The sequence below is a fragment of the Prosopis cineraria genome, unplaced genomic scaffold (genome assembly GCF_029017545.1).
Source record: "Prosopis cineraria cultivar Desert tree isolate PC_DT_omini unplaced genomic scaffold, ASM2901754v1 PC5, whole genome shotgun sequence".
Lineage (NCBI taxonomy): Eukaryota > Viridiplantae > Streptophyta > Magnoliopsida > Fabales > Fabaceae > Prosopis > Prosopis cineraria.
Genome location: NW_026555336.1, coordinates 6,162,130 through 6,184,364, shown reverse-complemented (window position 1 = coordinate 6,184,364; position 22,235 = coordinate 6,162,130). Strand labels below are relative to the sequence as shown.

Sequence of the window (22,235 nt, the reverse complement as noted above, 5' to 3'; positions counted from 1 at the left end):
AGGGCGGAACCAGCCTATGAATTCCGGGGGAAACAAGTCATTCTTTCCTAAAATCAATATGTATATTATTCTGATTTTATTTATAAATCACTTTTAATATATTTTATCAGTATTAAGGACAATTTTAAAACTCATTAATTCTGTCCTAAAATTTAAAAAATTCTCAACTTTGCCCCTATTAAATATACACATTTCAATAACATATTTTCTCTCTCCAACATTCAATAGAAGGTAAAAAAAAATTATAAAAAAAAATTAATAATGTGACTTATAAATAAGATCAAAAAATTCTTCTCTCTTTACCTTATAAATAGGACTAGAAGGAGTATTATTAATTTAATTTTTTATAACAATAAAATAAATAATAAAATCAAATATTTAAGCTTAAACATACAATGCATTTTGGCTGAACTATAGAAAACTCTCTTTGAAGCAATTGAACAGAATCCCCTCACCTTTACAAGGCTAGAATTAGCTTCCTTAATTTTTTATTTTTTAATTACAGACTCTTTTATTGTTATTTTTTAATTATCTTATTAATAATAAAAATTGTCATATCATGTTAAAAGAAGTCACAACAACTATATGACATGACCTAGTTAATGATAATATAAAAATATGAAAAAAAAAGTTTTTACAAAAGTTATTATTTACTTACATTGAATACTATATAAACCGCTATGCATCTTTTTTTTAATATTACATGATAATTTTTTATTAATAAGATAATTAAAAAATAATAGTAAAAAAGTTTGCGGTAAAAAAATAAATAAATAAAGGTCACGGAGGTTTCTTTTAATAGTAAAAATAAAAGACAACTTCTATTAGTTATGTCAGTAAGATTGTATGACTTAACCCGTGTGCGCTTTGATATGATACGTGTATTATCTAACCAAAGGAAAAATTAGAGAGACCATTTTTTTTTTGTTTAATTTCGTATTTTAAACTTATATGCTTAGCTGTGGCCAAAAAAAAATTATATGAGGACCTATTAATAACATTTCATAAATTAAAATAATCTAATACCTTTAAAATTTCAAAATTTCCTTTAATAAAATTTATTGATTAAACATTTTGAAGTTAATGAGAATTAAAAAACTCAATGAATGTGAGGTTGATCTTGTAATTGAAACTTTAATTATTAAAATATGAAATTAAATGTTTAAAGTGATAATTTTAATGATTATTAGTGATGGGTGTTAATATAATTATAAACTAACCTCATGAAGCATCAGTTAGCTTGAATTTAACTCAAAAAACAAGCTATGACTGAGGGATAATTTTTGACTTATTAAAGATTTGAGGTAATCAAAAAAAATCTTATTTTTATAGTTGTATATTAATTAAGTAGTTGTTGAAATCTATGATTTAAAACTTATTTGATATGTAGAAAGTTATTGATATATTTTTAACAATATGTAGTCTTATACATGAAATGGTTTTTAAAAAATGAAGAATTTTGTGCATAATATATATGTGTGAAGTAATAGTACCATTTGACTGTGATATGTGATATGTTTTTTATAATTATTTAATTAAATTAAATGATTGTCATCATGCCATGTGAAAAAATAAGTAGATTTAGGCCACCTGCTAAATTCAAAATATATATTATATACGCACACTATATAAATGTGTGTGAATATATATTACATGTAATCAGATTCTCATCAAAGTTCACTTGTCTCAAGTTCTCAATTTTTTAAATTTCATTTTATATATTTGGTGAAATTGTGGCAAACAAGTTCAAGCCATGATCATTTGTCTAGAAATTAAGTTTTATGATTTGAAACCCTTGTATCTTTGGCATGCCTAGCTGGCTAGCCATTATCGTAAACTCACAATAGTATAATTAAAATTAGAATGCATAAATCAATAATTAACTAACCAATTGTGATTGGTTTTTTTTTTTTACCTAGCAAATACCTCTTAAAAATTCTTTTCAATTTATTAAAGCATCAAGAAAATAAAGAAACTATCCAGGTCAAAAAAAAAAATATTAAGAACCTTGAAACCTTTACTTTTGTTTCACAATTACGGAGGAACAAGATAATCTTTCTCTCTCTTCTACAACATCATAGAGTTGTACTACATCTCAAAGTTCATGAAATATCCAAAAAAAAAAAAAAGTACTAAAAATTAAAGTTCAAAAATTTAGCCACCATGTATTATAATTCTCACAAGCTCTGTAATAATTGATCTTCTTTCTCACCACAATCCCTTCTTGACCTTGACCACCAAACCTTCACGCTTACCAGTATTGCTATCGCCACAATTACAAAAATGCCGATGTTCACAGCTGCACACACATATCCAAACATAAGAAATATATAAACATACCAATACTAACAGAAAAATTCTAATATAATCTTGAGATTTGTTCGAGAACGAAAGAAACTGAATTTACCTGTATGCTCTGTTCTGGTTTCTTGAAGCAGAGGCGAGTCCCAGGTTAATCCAAGACCAAGGCTATTGTCGGAGAGATAAGGGGAATATTCGAACGGTATCGCAATGGTTTTAACTGTCACACAAGAACCAGGCACAGGCAAGGAAGGCTCAACTGTGTAAACATGAAAGTCTGGTCCACTCATACAAGGAATCTCCATGAAAGGACGCGAAAGGACCTTGGAACAATTCAGGTAAGTGTAGTTCTTCAGAACATAGAAGTAGTGAAACGGGGTGTGAGAAAGATCGAGGTTGAGAAACACGTCATGAACACAGTTTCTTGGGTCAAGAAGATTGATTCTTTTGGTGGGGTAGGAAATGGATTTGACGACCAAATAATGGGTATAAGAAGGGAAGTGAATGGTGGTGAGGTTATCTGTACAGAGAAGCTCGAAACCAGAGGGAACATCGTACGAAGTCAAAGAGGGACGAGGTTGTTGGAGATTCAAATGAAAAGGATGGGAAATACGAGGAGCGTCGTCATGAGTGCAAGTGGAAGAAGCAGGGGGATTTGCAGAGAGGAAGCGAAGTGAGTTGAGGAAGATTGAAAGCCAGAAGAGGAAGATGAATGGAGGAGGCATGGTGATGAGTTTGAGAATGAAGAAGAAGAAGAAGAAGAGGGAGACTTGGAATAAGTCTTTGTTCAAAGTGAGTAAATGATGGGTTTTATATAGAAAGGAGAAGAAGAGAAGTGAGAATTTGGTTTCTTGCTTGCAGGCACAAGCAAACACAGAGATGCTAAAGTTCTGAACTTTGGGTGGGTCACACTCACATGTATCATTGTCAATTTGTGAAAAAGAATTGCAATAAAGATGCTGGGAAGTGTTTAATTTATAATTTTATAATATCCTCTTGCACGCTACTTTCTTATTCTCAGATTATAAAATATATTTTGAGGTGATTCAGTACATAAAATATATGATATCTTAATAAAAATAAGATTTCATTATTTAATGTTTTACAAATAAAATTATATTAAATAATATATATTTTTAAAAATTTATATTTATGTTTTTAAAAAATGATATTGTAAATTATATTTAATGAATTTTATTTGCATGTATAAAAAAATGCCTTATAAATTGAAACAGTTGTATATAAAATTAATCAACTTAACTATTTTTAAGAAATGATAATTAATATTCTTAAATTTATAAAAAAAATATTTGACTTTTTGATTTTGCTAATGACCATAATAAGTGTTTAGGAATTACAACTTGGTTGAATTAAGAAGGGTTAGCATTGGGGAAAAAATTAGCTATTATATCTTTACCTATATTTAGAATTAAATAGAATTTTAAAATTTTATTATATAATTAGGACCGAAGAGTTAGTTTTTAATTTTTCTTAGAGAACTTTAAATTTTATGGATAAAAAATTATATTAATATAATTATTCTCAATTATGTTATACAATGCTTAAAATATTTATTCTCAAGTTTTTTGGTAAATAATTACACTGATTTATTTTCAACGTCTGATGATGAGATGCAAAATGTTTATTGGCCGTATTTTTTTATGAAATAAATTGATAATAAATGCTAGGAGATTATGTTTAAAATTGAAAATGAGGGGTTGGGTCCAGTGAGATGGGTAAATTCTTGAACAAAAATTTAAATCTTTATTAAAAAAATACTTACATTTAATATTTGATTATATTTTAAATAAAATTATGTTTAATAAAAAAGATATATGCAAAAAAAAAAAAAAACAAGAGAAAAAAAGAACTGACAGATTAGAATGGTAAGCTTGATGGTTGACCAAATAGGTTCCGAGAAGCCCGCGCAGCCCAAGGATTCGATTTTTTTCTGTCTCATTGACCTGACTTGGCAAGTCTCCTCATTTACTAATAATAAATAAGGTCTTTGTACATATCCTTCCAACTTGCCCCTCCAGCTGATTTTTTTTTTTTTTATTAGACCCGAGTGCCTAAATAAAATATATATATTTATAAAATATATAAAATATAATAAATATTAATTAATTCTTTAATTTTTAAGTTATTTTATATTAAAATATCATATATTTGAGTCTTATCATTATTTAAGAATTCAAAAAATATATATTTATATTTTTTATAAAATAAAATAATTAATTTTAGAGTAAAAAATTTAATTAAAATTAATTTCAAATAGAAAATTTAAATATTTAGATGACTATTCAGGTTTTTTAAGAAGTCATATTTGGATATGGGGCCTATTCAACTAGAGATTATTTGAGCCAATCCCTGCCTGCCCGAATTTTCACCTTTACCTCTCCCATAAAGTTGATTCCTTTAACTTAGTAAATTGTAATAAATGAATAAATAAATAGATGTGGGAAAAATAGAATTCAGTGAAATTAATAAATAAGAAGTCTTGAAACAAAGTATGCATTTAATTCTCATAGTTCTCTTATTCTTAAGTTGTTATAATTCAAAATGTATAATTGAATCCTTATAATGTACTCCCTTCCATTCAAATTATAAAATTCTTCCAACCATATTTTACAAACTAATAATAGTAGTTATTTTTTCACTTTCATTAAAAAAATTGATATCCCTTCCCTTTTTGTGCCTTTAACCCTCTTATGATACAGAAGGATTAATAAATATCTTAAATTCTAAACTATTGTATAAATAAAATCATAGATTTTGAACATCTAAAATATGTAAAAAATTTCCTAAACTTCTAAATTCCTACCACTAAATTGGAGAAAATAATCCTTACTTTTTATAGTTGTGAGACCAAGTTGCATGCATCTTAATCTTAAAAAATAACAGCCGTTCTCTTTAACTCAACGAAGAGGTTTCATGCATTTAAAATTTAGAAGTGGAGGGGAGATTTTGCATATTCTAAAATTTTAAAATTTAGAATGATATTTAGGCAATAATTTAGGAGCTAAGATACTCATTGACCCAATAAAAAATGAAAAGCAGTGTTGAATTAAATTATATTTCTCATATCTCTATTAATTAATACAATATTCTTGGGCCCAAAAAAAAATAATACAAGGTTCAATTTCGAAGAATAATTTTAAAAAACACAAAGTATCGTGGATTTTAGGCAAAAATTAGATAAAAAAAATGTTTTACAATTTGAACAAGAAAGAGTAAATAATTTTGAATTGTTTTATTTTTATATTTTATTAATTTTTATGCACTAGAACCTCTAATTTTAATACTTTTTTTGTTATAATCATATATTTTAAAAGTATATAATTAATTATACAAACAAAATTTAGTAAATAATTTCAAAATTTTAACAACAGATAAAAATAAAAAACTGCCATAATTATGAGATTTAAATTTCAGCAATAAATTACGAGTTACTTCTTTAATCCCAAATTATAAGATATTTTTAGATAAAATCACACATACTAATAAAACTCATTTAATACAAGCTTATTTTTTTAAGATAAAAATATAAATGTTCAAAAATATTCTTCATTTAATACTCCATCTATAAAAAATATTAAAGAGAAAAAATATATAGGAATGACAATATTGAAAAAGCATCATTACTAAAACTTTATTTCTGTCAAAGTGTCTTATATTTTGAGATATTAAATCTCAAAATAAGCTTATATTTTTAAAAGTTTTTAATCCTTAACATGTCATTTTTAAAATTGTATATTTTTAAAAAATAAAAAATATATTTAATAAGCTTTATTAATATGTGTAATTTTATTTGAAAGTGTCAGAAGTATTATTTTTCTTTTATATGTTAATGTTAGGAATGTTCGGGATTGAGGATTGTTTTTCTTAAACCTGAAGGATTAAACATTGCAACTGACATTGAAAAAGGAAGAAAAGTGAAGTCTCCTCTTTATCCAGGTTTAAGAAATACAATCTTCAAAATGTCTTATATTTTAAGATATCAAATCTCTTGCAAAAAGATCTCATATTTTAAATTATAAGATTTTTAAAAAAATTGCATAAAAAATATAAGACATTTTGATAAAAATTACATCTCATTAATGATGCATTTTTAATATTACTCTTTCCACATATTCTTTATCTTTAATATTCTTTTATAAATGAAGTATTAAATAAAAACATTTTTAAAAGTTTATATTCTTTTTAAAAGAATAAAAAATATATTTAATAAGTTTTATCAGCATATAAAATTATATTTAAAAGTATTTTATAATTTAAAATGAAAAAATATTATTTTTCTTGTATATGTTAATGTTAGGAACGTTCAGGATTGAGGATTGTTTTTCTTAGACCTGAAGGATTAAACATTGCAACTGACATTGAAAAAGGAAGAAAAGTGAAGTCTCCTCTTTATCCAGACAAATCCGACGCAGATAATTTTACCTATCGTCTTTTTTTGCCCTTTTTCTGGGACTCTCATCTCTTTTCGCTTGAACCTCAAGATGCTCCACAATATAATCCTTGATAACACTTGACAATAGATTATCTTTGATCCAACAACTTCTTTGTCAGCACAAAAGCAAGAGAATCCAGTTAGTTTGCGTGTCACTTTAATTCATCTCGATACAAATGTTGCCACACAAAAATAAAACACATTGCGAACTGGGAAGATTTTGAGCCTACTTTATTTCTGTTTTATCTTCAACGTCTATCATAGTCCATCACCAGATTCACCAAGATTCATCACCAACACCACCACTACCACTATCGGCCATTTTTCTAACTCTAAAATTATCTTCAAATTAATATAATCAAACATGCTTTTATTTTGTTTAGTTTTGGAAACCAATTTTTAAAAATTGACTTACAAAATAGTTTTTTAAAAAAATTAAAAATGCAAACAAAACCAAACAAGCCTTTATTCTATTGGGAGTTAGTTTTCCTCTCCTACAGTAAAAGAAATACTATGAATCTGAACCATTAAATTAGATTTGATAATTTTTAAAAATATAAATTTAATTTGAACGGTTTACATTTGCAATAAAGAGAAACCCACCACCGTATCCTTATTAGTGCGGCTATAAACTGTTAAAAAGAGAGATTTAGGCCACACCCATCGTTGAAAATTTCATTTGAGTGGGACTCCCAAAACAGATTAGAGTCGAATCACAATAAAGAAACCAAATTTATCTCCAAGGCACTCACCACCGACCTCAGTGTCATCAAAGAGAAACAGATTTTACATTTTGTGAATTCAGGAAGTGAAGTTGTAGCCTGTCTAGCACTTGTATACCCCAAAAGAAGGACAACACACTTGCATGATAAATAGCATACCCGAACGATTTTTCTTCTTGGAGTCTAATGACATCCATAAGAATTCAAAAAGCCCTTCCAGACATGAATTGAACAGATTATCATTATCGTCACACATTGCTGTACTGTTAAATATGCCTTTTGCTTCTCCAGATAGATAGAGTTGTTTGAGAAACTTGTCACACTGGGTAAGCTGTGATTGTATATATGAACATGATACAAACCGAACAAAGAATAATCATAACCATCACACAACAGAAGCTACTGAAATCACAGAAGCTCTCGAGCTAGCCGCACCGGTTTTTCCTTTAGAAAGGCCACGTCACCATTAGATGCTGTTAGCAGATGGTGGTTTGGCTCCTCCTCTTCACTTTCCATTGATGCAGACAACCCAGATTCTGATCCTTCGTCATCTGCAATATAAAGGCAAGATTCCCTTGTTCTAAGGCCCAACAATTACACAAACCAGTTTGAATCGATTATAACCAGTTTGAATCGTTTACATTTTTACATGAATGAATGCATAAAGTACATCCTCGGAGAAATAAATACTCTGCAAAAACAAATTGATTTCAGGAGACCAATGTAAGTAGTAGCTGTTCTAATAAATAGAAATAAAAATATGGGTCAACCCGAACCATATGGGTTGAAAGAAACGTGAGTTGAGTTGGGTTCAGCCCATGTTTATATGGACTAGAAAAATCCCAACTCAACCCAACCCTTAAGAGTTAGCAAATTAAATGGGCTAACCTGTCAACCATTTGTTTTACAATTTATTTTTTTTCATGAATTTTAAAAAAATACAACTAAATGATGAGTTTCAATTTGATATTCCTTCATAATTCATTCAATATACACCGAAATATTAATCCATAATATTTGTATAAAATATATGAATTGATCCGACTAAGTCATGCCCAATATGATTTATCCCCCCAATTTTTCTCCTTTTTTAAAATTTTTAAAAAATAATATGGGTTAAACGGGATAACCCTAACACATATGGTTCCTGAATCATAAGGTCCGAGCCAAAAAAAATTCATTTTTATTTGGGTTAATTTTTTTCCCAACCCAACCCGACCCATATGATCAGTTATTCAAGCCAACCCACATAACTCAATGCATATTCCCGACTCAACTAACAAACAAACAAAAAATTATTTTTCAAGGAGCACCAAAAATAAACCTTGAGATTTTTTCAAAAATCAATATACATCTAGTTCAACTATTAACTTGTCAAATGTGCACCAGAGTGTCTTGTATCATTCACAGGGAAAGAAATAAGACCTGTTCCAACTTTGTTTGTTTTTTTGTATTTTCATCGCAAGTGTGCATATAATTTCACATTTTTTTAATTAATCCTCATTAAGTTGTGCAAAAATATTGAAAAAGTGCTAGAGATATCACGAGCCATTTGCTATTCCATAATAATGTTTTCTTTATCAGACTGTCAATAAAGCCAGATCCAGGAGAATATTTGCATGACGAGGTTCTCTGCATATCTTACCAGTATATGTTAGGCGTTCAGGAAGATGTCTAACTGCAGCAACCTGAAGGCTTTCTGGCAAAAGACAATTGCAGAAAGAACCTGAAAGTATAGACTACATATGATCACATGCAAAAACAGTAGCATCTAAAATCACCAGATTCACAGAAAGTCAAAGACACAGCCAAACATGAGCAAGTATGCGGTGATAGGAGCAGAATCTGATTCGAAATGTAAACCAAGGTGCAGTGATAGGCAACACATGCATGCCTATTGCAAATGCACAATACGTTGCAGTATCCATCCAAACAGATGAAAGGTCAGCATGCACAGTCCTCACCTACTCGAGCCATTCGATTTACCCATGCAGGGATAGGCTTTCCAGTTAGCCGTTGACAGACTTCATCAGTAAAATGGTTGCAATTCTTGGCAATCAGATGGTAAGTATCTCCATGATAATCAGAAGAAAGGCGCTCAATGAAGGAACGAAACTCTGTGCCAGACAGGTCAGTGCTGCCTAATACAACTGATCGTCTAAAGATAAAGCCAGGGCAGCTTCTAGGTTCAACCTCAAACACTCCACTTGACGGATACTCATGTGCTCCAAAGCCATACTCCATACCATGCACTGCCCATGAAAACATCAAGCTATATGTTTATTAAAATTGGTAATTATAAGTTAAAAAAAAAAAAAAAACCAGTGCATCTATGCTCCTTGTCACTAATTTGTTCAAGGGACATAGTTCTACTCCTTTTATTAAAATAGCTTTTCTCACTATCATTCGCTCTGCTGTTAGATATAGTAACTTGGATATTCCAAAATTGGTACACTAAAATATAAAGGAAAACTTGAATAGAAACAAAATGTTTAGTGATGAGGTGAGTAAGATACTGGCCAAAATGGAATGTTCCCTTTACTACTTATACTGTAAATGGTCATCTAAGTTTCACTTGCTGATGATATATTGGAATAGACACCAGGTTTACTACAATGCTTTATGCATCATTTGGGCTTTTGGTCCAAATCTTGCATTGACACAGTTTGAAGTCAATGTGAGTAGATGGGATTCTCATTTACGGACTAATACTCTGACAAAAAACCGATGGAGAGATCAAAATTTTAAGGTTCATGAAGTCAATTTAACTTGAATGCTTGCATTAATGTACTGCTAAGTTACTATAGTAATCACAAAGTTATCACTGAATAATATTAAGAATATAAGTAAGTAATCTCAAGATTCGGCAAATCAACAATCATATCATCAAAATCTCTTTCTACCTAGAAGACCATCAAGTGCAATATAAAGATACTGAAAAGATCAGGAGAAAGTTCAATAAAGCAAACAGAGCGAAGTCACAGTCATGCAATTGCTAATTGGAAAACAGAGCCACCATGACTTCTTCCTTGAACAGACAACTCGTATATGTAAATCAGATTCTTTTTTTTAAAAAAAAAAAAGTGGATATCAATTTCTACAAACAAAAGCTTAGATCCATTGGCAAAACTCAAAAGAAACAAAGTTCATTCAAATATAAAATCACAAATTTAAAACAATAGAAAGCTATCTCCTGAATTCCCAAGTAACCATAAGGAGTGATACGTTCAATCAAATCCCAGATGAGTATGTCTAAGATAACAGCAAAGCAAGTAGTCATAAATATCATGTACGCTCTTACTGTAACTCGTGATGAAATTCCATTTTTAAAAGGAGGCTTTACACAAATTTAAAACAACGTACACAATGTGACAGGAGTAGCAAAGTGCAAATGGAAAGGTAAAGTTCTCAAGACTATGGTAGAACATCAGAACATGCTAGGAAATCAAAATGGAAGATCATATACCAAATTACCAACCATTTTTATTTTCACCAACCCTCTTTATTTTCAATGTCATCCAGCAACCTATAAGCTAGGTGGGGTGATAGGCATCAAGAGTCACTTCATTTGTGACCAAAAATTACCTACTAAATTTAAAGGGAGGTTTTACCAAACTGTTATAAGATGGTGATGCTAAAGAGTAGTGAATATTGAGAATTCAGTAATGATTGTATATGAAGAAAGGTTGGAGTGGTATCCATCAAAGAAAAAATAGCATATCAATTAAGGTGACTTATACATGTGCAAAATAAGCCACTAGAGGCGCAAATGAAGAAAAGTGGAGCATATGGTCTTTAAATCTCTGAAAAAATGTAGAGACCGAGAAAGACACTCAAAGGAGTTATCCCATAGGACCTAATAATAACTAATATAACTGGAGAGTTAATTGATATAAAATCATAATTGCATTGTGCGATTCGCGTAAGAAACCTCAAATTGTCATCTGGCCCTGGGTGTCATCATCCGGAACTCTATTATGGTGTACTACTCTCAAAATTCGGTAATAAGATAATATGATAAACCACAAGTGTAAGCAGCTCTACTGTACTAAATAATTTTCATTTTATTTTCTTTTTAACATGCAAATATCACACCATTATATCTTAGTAATGCTGCGGATGTACAATAATGGCCTGATAATGCACATAATAGCTATGACGAAAAAGAAAATAAGAACTGAATTTTACATACAAGAAAGTATGCAGATGTCACATACCAAGAGAATCATGAAAACGCCATACCTTCTATACCGGAATGAAAGATTCCAAGTCCAAACAAGTAAAGATAATTGTTTATAGGAGTGAGATCATATATATTGAGATAAACCATAGCACGACTCTTTTTCTCATTATTTCGCTCCCTCTCCGACCTCAAACTCGAGTTGGAGCTCGAGCTCAAGGGGAACAACCGCATCGTAAGAAATTTCTTCACCTCCTTCACAATTCTCCAACTATATGCTCAGAATCACAAGCCCATACTCTACGGAAAAGCCCAGCCTGTGCAAAACATTTTACAGAAGTAGGCATATCATTATGAAGCATCGATTTTCAAACATACAGCAAAATCTAAATTCTCCTTTGGTTGGTACCACAGAAATGAAAATAAAAAAAGAAGGCTGAAATAGCTGCTTAATTGTGAAATTGAAGCAAAGGAAGTGGAAACGAAGTAAGATCAGTTCAGGATGGAAGGCTGAGAAAAAAAATTTTCCAAAAATTCTTTGATGGAAACCTGAAAACGAGAATAGTGGGCATATCAAGCAAGATCGAAGAAGAAGCCCAAAATTCAGAGCAGGATCTGGCAGTGCACAATCAACATAAGCAAAAGAATTGAGGAAAGGAGTAGGAAGCTAGGAAGAAATATAGAACTTCAAAATTGAAGAAGAATTTGGAGCAATCAGCCTTTCGAAGCAAATGCAGAAGGACTTAGACCTTACCCAGAAGCCAGAAGCCAAATCACAAGGATTGTCGATTTTGTACCATTCACCACCATTTCCAAGCAAGGCAGCTAAATTTTGGGGAGGCAGCCATTATTAGATTTCTTTTTTTTCCCCCCTCCCAACACATCACAATTCACAAGATTACAAGAACTTCATTTTTCTTCTATCATCATGCTCCGTGATTACCTTTTTTTTTTTAATCTGTATAAACTGTGATTACTTTGTAGACTTTCATGGGAGCTAAGATCACTTTACTGACTTAATTTAGACTTAATTTGAAGTACATGGGTCCGCCACGCGTAAAATAATGAGGTGCACAATTTATAATAATACCATTTGTTAAAAAAACAAAAATTTTACTCCCTCAAATATAAAATATTTTTAAATAAAATCTCATATTTTAATAAATTTTATAAAATACAGTTAATAATTTTATTTTTTTAAATTAAAATATAAATTTTTAAAATATTTTTTATTTAATAACCTTAAATTTACACTTAATTAATATTAAATGAAGAGAGAGAGGATAATATTAAAATAAATCTATTTAATAAAATTTTAATTTTTTTAAAATATTTTATATTTTGAAACACAAATTTTTTTAAAAAAATATTTTATAATTTGAGATGGAGGGAGTATTATATAAGAAAAGTTTTGTTAAAATTCCCTCTAATCCTATAATTTTGTAAAGTATTTTTTTAATCCTAATTTTTAATTAATTTTTATGTTAATCATTGTTGTTTAAAAAACTAAATCTAATATATTAATATTTAAAATTTTTATGTTGATATTTTTTTTTAAATGAAACAACCTCTATTGACATCAGAGATCATAAGAAGAGTCATTAGGTAATAGGTATAGTTTAATCTTAAAAAACTGTAAGAGCAAAAAAATACGAAAATTAGGAATATAGTGCTTTACACAATTGATTTTATTATACTCCCTTCGTTCAAAAATATAAAGCATTTTTAATTGAATCTCACCTCTAATAAAGTACTTATTTAATTTTAAATTAATCTTATTTTTTTATATTTATCCTTATTAAGTACCCTATAATAAATATAAAATCACTATCAGTAGAGATACTTTTGAAAAAAAAAAAAAGGTAATGATTACACCTTGAAAGACAAAAAATACCTTGCATTTTTTAATATTCAACTCTTCAAAAAATATTTAATATTTTTAAACAGAAGGGGTATTCCTTTTGAATTTGATGAATAGTACTATAGCAAGATTGGGAAGGGAGAAAAGCCAAGTAAGAAGAACCAACTTGGATTCATTAAATTCCAGAAAAAAAAAACTTTTGAGTACTATGATAAATAACTTTTATTCAAGCAGAAGAGATTTTATTTCCATTAAATATGTTACTATGTTTGGCCAAAAAAATTTCATGATCTTAAATTCAAGTTTTATGATCATTTGAAGCTTAAGTAGATTTGAATCTGGATAGCCTATGGCACTTCAATTGGCTATTATTAAAACAGAAAAAAAAACACACACACACACACACACAGTTCAACGGTATCTTTGCTCGAAATATTATCGAGCATTATTATAGTTAATTATTTAAACTAAGCATTTGTGTTTAAAAAATTATAAATGTCTTTTTCAATACTTGGACAGTAAAAGGAGAACATTTAGGAGATCTACCAAATATTGATTGCCTTTTTTTTTTGAAAAATAATTGAAATATGTATTAATAAGAAATATAAGACAATACATAAAAAGAATCAAGAAGAAAATGCGTTTTCAATTTAAAAATATAAGATAGTTTTTGAGAGATTAAATATTAAAAATATAAAATATTTTTAATATTTTAAAATGTAATCATTGCTTTTTTAAAAAAATACTAAATTAATTACTTTATATTTATTTTATAATAAAATATTTTATTAAATAAAAATAAATATAAAAATATATTATTAATTTAAAAATAAGTAATGATTTTATTAGAGGTAAAATTTAATTAAAAATATTTTATATTTATAAATTGAGAGTTGTCCTTTAAATATTGATAACGTTACAGACACGGCAACTTCCTAAATTAAGGACCACCTCAGCACAAGTATTGTGAGTTTGAGAATATAATAATGAACCTGGTCCCCATTCTTAAATGTACAAGAGCCTAATTAAGGGTTTCATATATTATATGAATCATCTAAATTAAATATTTTGAAATTAAAAAAATATTTAAAAAAACCAATGAAACAATATAAACTGTCTAAATTTAATTTAAGCAATCAAAATATGTATTTCATATGAGATGCGCATTAGAAAATAATTGGAATGATTGGATTTTGAAAGGGGGATACATAACATCTCACATAGTCTGTTTTGTGTGTGGAAGGAAATAGAAGCAAACCCACTTCCAAAATTTCCCTGATTCGAATCTTATAAGTCTGCTAGATAGTTATATTATTTATAATTTAAAAATATTACCACTTGCTGTATAACATCTCAATTTAAATTTTAATAGTTAATTTGAATTAATAAAAATTTTAAAAAATATTTAGAGGTAAGTAAATTAGTAGAAAATGATTATTAAATCTAACTTAGGATATCATTCTAAATTAAACTAAAAAATTAAAAAAAATTAAAAAATTATTATTAAATTATTATTATTATAATAAAAAAAGGGAAAAGGTCAAAAAAAAAAACAAGAAGAAGAAGAAGAAGAAAAGGAATGGATGCTTTTGGCGTTTCCACGTGCCATCATTACATATATATATATAATATATATAATAAAAAAGAAAGAAAGAAAGAAGAGAGAGAAAAGAAGAAATAATTAAAAAAATGTGAGACCCACTGAATTTTATAAAAACTCACCTGTTTCCTTCGTTTCTTCATTCTTTCCTTTATGCGCGAGCTGAGGCAGAGTGAGCGTGAGTCGCTGGTGCGGGAGATCTGAGTTTTTAAGGTAAGAGTTTTTAATAGAATATTTAGAGTGTGATTTTAAGCTTTTCAAGACTAAGTAAGTGTTCTAAAAAAAATTTTTAGTCATCCTTCCTCTTTGGTTTTTGATTTTGTGGTGGTAGAAAATTTAGGATCTGGAAGAGGGATGAATTTATGTTGAATAAATATAGTTTATGAGGTTGTTAGTAGTATAATAAATGTTCTAGAGTATAAATTTATTGATGATCTTTGAATTTGTGGCTTATGGATCAAATTCTAAACTAGATCTGAAAATATATGTTGATTTATTAAGGTTTAGATGATTATTTGGGATGAGAAATGAATTATTATGGCTATAGGATTATGATTCTAAGCTAAAGACTCAATTTTAATTTTTAGGTATTTTATGTGCGAATTTATGAAATAAAAAGAAAATTTTGATAATAGAAATTAGTTTAAAAGTTGATTTTTAGATTATTAATGTTTATTGATAAGTAAAAGAGGAGTTAAAATTTTACTTAATAGTATTAACTCTAGATTTGTATTAAGATTTAAAATTAGAAATTATGTTATATTTTTAATTCTATATTAGAATTATTTTATTAGTTTCAAAATTGAAACTAATATTTATAAATAATATGTTATTTGTAGATTGTATCATTGGTGAAGATTGTGGTGGGAGAGAAATTATAAGGAATAATTTATTGAAAAAGCCACGAGGTAACCATGCTTTTAATTTGTGATTAGTGTTACTTCATGTTAATTGGATGATTATTGAGAAAATTATGAATTTTGTAATATTGTATAATTGTGCAATATTATTATGAATTTGTTTGATTATTGTGGGAGGTGTTGGAAGACTTGCTATTATTATTGTATTTATGTGCCACGTGGTACGCCCCTATTGGAGCTCAATAGGTGGCTTGTAAGGGCTCGGGCTAGTCTACCTTCGGCCGGGTAATTTAACACCGAGTGAGGGCTACGGCTCGAGGTTAATGGAGGGATATAAGGATGGTTTGTTTGTGTGTATTGTAATATTTCTTATATTTTGTTGGAATTATATTATTTTTGGTTTTCACTTAGTAAGCACACACTTAACTGTTTGTACACACTATCATAAATTGGCATTGGTTACTGGGACTTTTGAGTCTCATCATGTGGTTAACAATTTTCAGGAGAAGAGCCATGAGTGACATGTGGAGGAGTCTCAGAGGCTTAGTGGCATAGATCCACTGTCTCTTTTGGGTATTTAATTTATGATTTATAATGTTTTATATTGCCAATATTAGGGCTTTTTGTTTATTGACAATTATATGAATATATAAATGTAATTATGCCTTTCAAACTATTTATATTTTTGGTACACTTTGGATGACTATAATTTTAATATTTGGTTTACTTTGGATTTGTTAAAATGGCATGATTATGAGGCCAAATAACTGGCTTGTTTTGAAAATTGACTAAATTATTTATTTTACTTGTTGGGAGTATAAGGATAGACAAATGTGATTTAGCCTAATGGCATGTGGGAGGTAAAAATTTATCTGAAATGTTGTATTGTGCAAGTTTAAGCCAATTATAAAATATTTTATATTGAAATTATTGATATAAAAAAATGTGTTGGGTGGCTGTAACCCAACTATAGTTGAGTTAAATTATTTTAAAAAAATTTGGTTTGTTACAAATCTTGGTATCAGAGCTACATGTTTCAGATTCTTATAAATTATGAAGTTGTTATACATTAACATAGTTTATTGGCAATATACATTATTAAATCATAATGCTTCTCCATTATTTTTCTTGTCTTGAGATTATGTTGACTTAATTATGTGACTTCCATCCTTTAGGAGGGGAGAGATGGTGTCCAAAACTAGGAGAGGTGGTGAAATTGTCGGTGATTCTATAGAGCTAATAGGAAATGACATACCTTTACTGCCACAACCGGAGAGGAAGAAGAGTTGGCCGCTTTAAGACAATATAAGGAAAATGCCAACCGAGAGGGAAATGGCTAACAAGAAGGAAGTCGTACCAAGATATACAATGTGAGCCAATCTGCTGATGAAGGCTCACCTTCCTATTCTCACCATGAGACTAGTTCAAAGAATGTGAGTCTCCACTCTGAGCAACAGACATCCACGATCACAAAGATCTGGAGCACTTTTCGTAAGTTTAATCCTCCTACTTTCGATGGAAATCTTAAGCCAACAGTGGTTGAAGAATGGATAGATCAATTGGAGAGTATTTTTCGTATGGTTGTGTGCACTTCTAATTAGAAGGTGCAGTTGGCAATATTCCTACTATAGAAGAGTGCTAAGAAGTGGTGGGAAATATCAGGACCGAAGGATGATTCCTCTCTTACTTGGGAAGATTTTAAAGCCATATTGTTCGAGAATTATTTTCCTATTGCACTGAGAGCAGAAAAGGAGGCTGAGTTTCATGCATTCCGCCAGGGTGATCTAGATAAGGATGAATTTATTGAACAATTCTCAAAATTATCTAAATACTCCACTTACCTCCAGAAACATGAAGACATGGAGTGGATGACTGAACGATTACTAGAGAAGGCGAGGCCTGATCTAAGGGAACAGTTAGCCCCTTTTGAGATCAAGACATTCAGTGAGATGTGCAATAAGCTTCAAATAGTCTCTCGAAGGAAGAGAGAGGCTAGATTAAAAGCTGATAGAGAGAGGAGGAAAGAACCTCATGGGAAGCCCCCTATCCACACCAGACCCATTGGTGGAGTAAAGAAGAGGAGCAGTCAAGTCTTTAGAGGCTTTAGAAATCAGAAGAAGAAGGGCTACTACCATAAGGGCCAAAGCTACAGAGGGAATTAGAGTGGGAGTCAGGGGTCTTACAGGAGCCCAGCAACCTCTACTCCTACTTCCGGTACTGCTAGTAATCAAGCATGCAGTAAGTGTGGGAAGTTTCATTCTGGTGATTGTTGGGTTTGTTACATCTGCTAGAAGCCTAGTTATATTGCTCGATTCTGCTATCAAAATCAGAATAGGGGTAATGATCAGCGACCCACAGTGCCAGCACGAGTGTATGCCCTCTCTAGGCCGGAGGCTGCTAACAACCCTAATGCTATCCGAGGTATAATTCGAATCCTTGATAATGATGTTTGTGCTTTGTTTGATTCGGGTGCTACACATTCTTTTGTGTCTGATGAATGTATAAAAAGATGTAAATTGCCTGTGTGTACCTTACCTTTTGATGTGAAGATTTCTACTCCTGCTGGTTTGACTGTAAAGACTGCTAAGGCATGTCTAAATGTAGAGGTTGAGTATGAGGGTCGAAAGACTACCATAGACCTCATTTGTTTGTCTTTGTCTGGGATTGATGTTATTGTGGGGATGGATTAGTTGTCTGCAAATGGAGCTGTACTTAATTGTTAGAAAAAGAGTGTGTCACTCTCAGCTCTTACTGTAATCCCTGTAGAGTCCCAAAGTCCTATGTTGTTGTCTGCCACTCAAGTAGAATAATGTATAAAAAAGGGCTGTCAAGCTTTTATGGTTTTCTTCTCAATCAAGGCAGAGATTGAAGAAGGTGTAGATCATATTATAGTAGTGAGAGAATTCCCTAATGTCTTTCCTACTGAAGTGATCGGTTTGCCTCCAGAACGAGAGGTTGAGTTCTCGATTGAGCTCCTACCTGGTACGGGGCCTACTTCTAAGGCACCCTATAGGATGTCTCCGTCAGAGTTAGCTGAGTTGAAGAGACAAATTGAAGAGTTGTTAGAGAAGGGGTTTATCAGACCTAGTGTATCGCCATGGGGGTCACCGGTACTGTTTATGAAAAAGAAAGATGGAAGCCTTAGATTGTGTATTGATTATAGACAATTGAATAAGGTAACCATCAAGAATAAATACCCCTTACCTTGAATTGATGATTTGTTAGACCAATTAGTCAATTCAGCGGTGTTTTCTAAGATTGATCTAAAATCAAGATATCATCAATTGAGGGTTAAAGTAGAAGATATCCCTAAAATTGCTTTTAGGACTAGATATGAGTACTACAAATTTCTGGTGATGCCGTTTGGGTTAACAAATGCCCCAGCTGTCTTCATGGATTATATGAATCGAATCTTCAGGCCTTATCTCGATAAATTTATTGTAGTGTTTATTGATGACATACTTATTTATTCTCGGGATGAGGTAGACTATGCTAGACATTTTAAAATTGTTTTGGAGATATTAAGAGAGCACAAACTCTATGCCAAGCTGAGCAAATGTGATTTTAGCTTAAAGAAGTTAAGTTCTTTGGCCATGTTGTTTCAGAAGAAGGGGTAGCGGCGGACCCCAGTAAGATAGATGCAGTGATGAAATGGGAACAACCTCGAAGTGTGACAGAAATTAGGAGTTTCTTAGGTCTTGCAGGCCACTATCGTCGTTTCATTAAGGGTTTTTCACAAATTACAATGCCCTTGACTAAGTTAACCAGGAAAGATGCTCTATTTATTTGGACGAACGAGTGTGAAGTTGCTTTTCAAGAGCTAAAAAAGAGGTTGACCACCACACCGGTGCTCACCTTACCTGTTCCAACTGCTCCTTATACCTTATATACTGATGCTTCAAAGAAAGGTTTAGGTTGTGTATTAATGCAGGAGGATCGAGTAGTGGTTTATGCCTCTCGACAGTTGAGGCCTCATGAGGAAAATTACCCTACTCATGACTTGGAGCTTGCTGCTGTGGTATTTGCCTTGAAGATTTGGAGGCACTATCTTTATGGTTCTTCTTTTGAAGTCTTCAGTGATCATAAAAGTTTAAAATATTTGTTTGATCAAAAGGAACTCAACATGAGACAGCGCAGATGGATTGAGTTTTTGAAGGATTATGATTTTGAGTTGAAGTATCATCCAGGGAAAGCTAATGTAATCACCGATGCTCTGAGCAGGAAGCTTGTACATACTGCTCACATAATGGTTAGAGAACATGAATTATGGAGTAGTTTTCATGTAGTAAATGTAGAAGTAGTCGAAAATCGTTTAGCTGCTCTACACATTACTGAATTTGAGAATAATTTTTGGGAAGAAATCAGAATTGCGCAACAGAAGGACGATCATTTAAATAAGATTAGGGTAGAGATTGGGGCTGGAAAGGCTGAACATTTTGATGTGACCAATGATGATGTCGTAAGATATAAAGGTAGAGTATGTGTGCCTAATGATGCTTGATTGAAAAATATCCTACTTGAGGAGGCTCATCAGAGTAGATATACCATTCACCCAGGAGCAACTAAGATGTATCATGACTTAAGACATGGTTGGTGGTGGCCAAGGATGAAGAGAGATGTAACTGAACATGTAACTCGTTATTTGACTTGCCAAAAAGTCAAAATTGAGCGTCAAAAACCAGCCGGAACGCTACAGTCTCGTGATATTCCAGAGTGAAAATGGGACAGCATTTCTATGGACTTCATTACAGGTTTACCTAGAATATCTTCTGGTCATGATACTATATGGGTAATCGTAGATCGACTCACCAAATCAGCTCATTTTCTTGCTACCAATATCACGTATTCTCTTGAAAAATTAACTGAAATCTACATAAGAGAAGTGGTGAGATTACATGGAGTGTCGACAAATATCGTATCTAATCGTGATCCGAGGTTCACATCAAACTTTTGAAAGTCATTACAAGAAGCCATGGGTACTCATCTGAGTTTTAGCACCGCTTACCACCCCCAGATCGATGGGCAGACAGAATGAACCATACAGACTCTTGAAGATATGTTGAGGGCTTGTGCCATTGAGCTTAGAGGTAATTGGGATAGTCACTTGCCATTAGCTGAATTTGCCTACAATAATAGTTTTCATTCTAGCATTTAGATGGCACCTTATGAGGCATTGTATGGAAGAAAATGTAGATCGCCACTGTGTTGGATAGAATTAAGTGAGAGAACTATTTTGGGGCCAGACATTGTTGATGAGACTACCCAAAAGATTACTTTAATCAAGCAAAAATTACTCACAACTCAGAGTAGACAAAAGAGTTATGCGAATAAGAGGAGAAGACTGCTTGAGTTTGAAGTAGGTAACCATGTATTTTTGAAAATCTCTCTAGTAACTGGTGTTGGAAGAGCTATTAAAGCTAGGAAGTTGACACCAAGGTTTATGGGGCCTTTTGAGATCTTAAAATGAGTTGGACCAGTAGCGTACCAAGTAGCATTACCACCCCAAATTGCTGGTATACACAATGTATTCCATGTATCACAACTGAAGAAGTATCAACCAGATCCTTCCCATATAATTGAACCCGAGGAGATTGAACTCAGGGAGAATTTTACATTCAAAGCTGAACCGAAAGAGATTGTGGATTATAAGGACAAGTAATTATGAAACAAGACCATTAGATTGGTTAAAGTAATCTGGAAGGGCACAACTCTAGGTGATGCTACGTGGGAGACCAAGGACAGTATGTGACGTGATTATCCTTGTCTTTTTGATTAAGTAGTTAATAGTTACTAACTTCAAATTTTGAGGATAAAATTTTTTCAAAAGGAAGGGAAAATTGTAACATCCCAATTTAAATTTTAATAGTTAATTTGGGTTAATAGAAATTTTGAAAAATATTTAAAGGTAAGCAAATTAGTAGAAAATGATTATTAAATCTAACTTAGGATATCATTCTAAATTAAAATTAAAAAAATTAAAAAAATTAAAAAAATATTATTAAATTATTACTATTATAATAAAAAAAGGGATAAGGTAAAAAGAAGAAGAAGAAGAAGAAGAGAAGGAATGGATGCTTTCGGCGTTTCCGCGTGCCATCATTACATATATATATATAATATATAATAATAATAATAAAAAAGAAAGAAAGAAAGAAGAGAGAGGAAAGAAGAAATAATTAAAAAAATGTGAGACCCACTGAATTTTTATAAAAACTCACCTGTTTCCTTCGTTTCTTCATTCTTTCCTTTATGCGCGAG

At 30.8% G+C, this 22,235-nt stretch overlaps 2 protein-coding genes across 3 annotated transcripts; both read right to left on the bottom strand.

Annotated features, from left to right (window-relative positions):
- Positions 1 to 1,999: 1,999 nt before the first annotated feature.
- On the bottom strand, positions 2,000 to 3,076 carry LOC129312068 (RING-H2 finger protein ATL22-like). The gene is made up of 2 exons (XM_054954635.1): positions 2,408 to 3,076; positions 2,000 to 2,299 (listed from the first exon to the last, which is right to left on the bottom strand). The coding sequence occupies exons 1-2, from the start codon at positions 3,024 to 3,026 to the stop codon at positions 2,178 to 2,180; spliced, it is 741 nt and encodes a 246-aa protein (XP_054810610.1). The 5' UTR covers positions 3,027 to 3,076; the 3' UTR covers positions 2,000 to 2,177.
- Positions 3,077 to 7,615: 4,539 nt separating this feature from the next.
- Positions 7,616 to 12,615, bottom strand: LOC129310335 (deSI-like protein At4g17486). Of its 2 annotated transcripts, XM_054952156.1 has the most exons (6): positions 12,411 to 12,615; positions 11,719 to 11,973; positions 9,441 to 9,728; positions 9,122 to 9,202; positions 8,118 to 8,167; positions 7,616 to 8,027 (listed from the first exon to the last, which is right to left on the bottom strand). In XM_054952156.1, exons 2-6 carry the CDS (start codon positions 11,888 to 11,890, stop codon positions 7,953 to 7,955), a joined length of 666 nt encoding a protein of 221 aa, XP_054808131.1. In that variant the 5' UTR covers positions 11,891 to 11,973; positions 12,411 to 12,615; the 3' UTR covers positions 7,616 to 7,952. The 2 variants fall into 2 exon arrangements, with proteins under 2 accessions (XP_054808131.1, XP_054808130.1); XM_054952155.1 differs by lacking the exon at positions 8,118 to 8,167 and having other exon boundaries at positions 12,411 to 12,611.
- Between the last annotated feature and the right edge of the window lie 9,620 nt (positions 12,616 to 22,235).

Bases quoted from the DNA above. Each gene is read 5' to 3' on its own strand.
- LOC129310335 (XM_054952155.1), bottom strand. From the start codon at position 11,890: ATGCGGTTGTTCCCCTTGAGCTCGAGCTCCAACTCGAGTTTGAGGTCG. The intron at 9,729-11,718 runs GTATGGCGTTTT...TTTCATGGGCAG, and splicing joins CTTTCATTCCGGTATAGAAG to TGCATGGTATGGAGTATGGC. The intron at 8,028-9,121 runs GTAAGATATGCA...TTTATATTGCAG, and splicing joins TGAACGCCTAACATATACTG to ATGACGAAGGATCAGAATCT.
- LOC129312068 (XM_054954635.1), bottom strand. From the start codon at position 3,026: ATGCCTCCTCCATTCATCTTCCTCTTCTGGCTTTCAATCTTCCTCAAC. The intron at 2,300-2,407 runs GTAAATTCAGTT...ATGTGTGTGCAG, and splicing joins AACCAGAACAGAGCATACAG to CTGTGAACATCGGCATTTTT.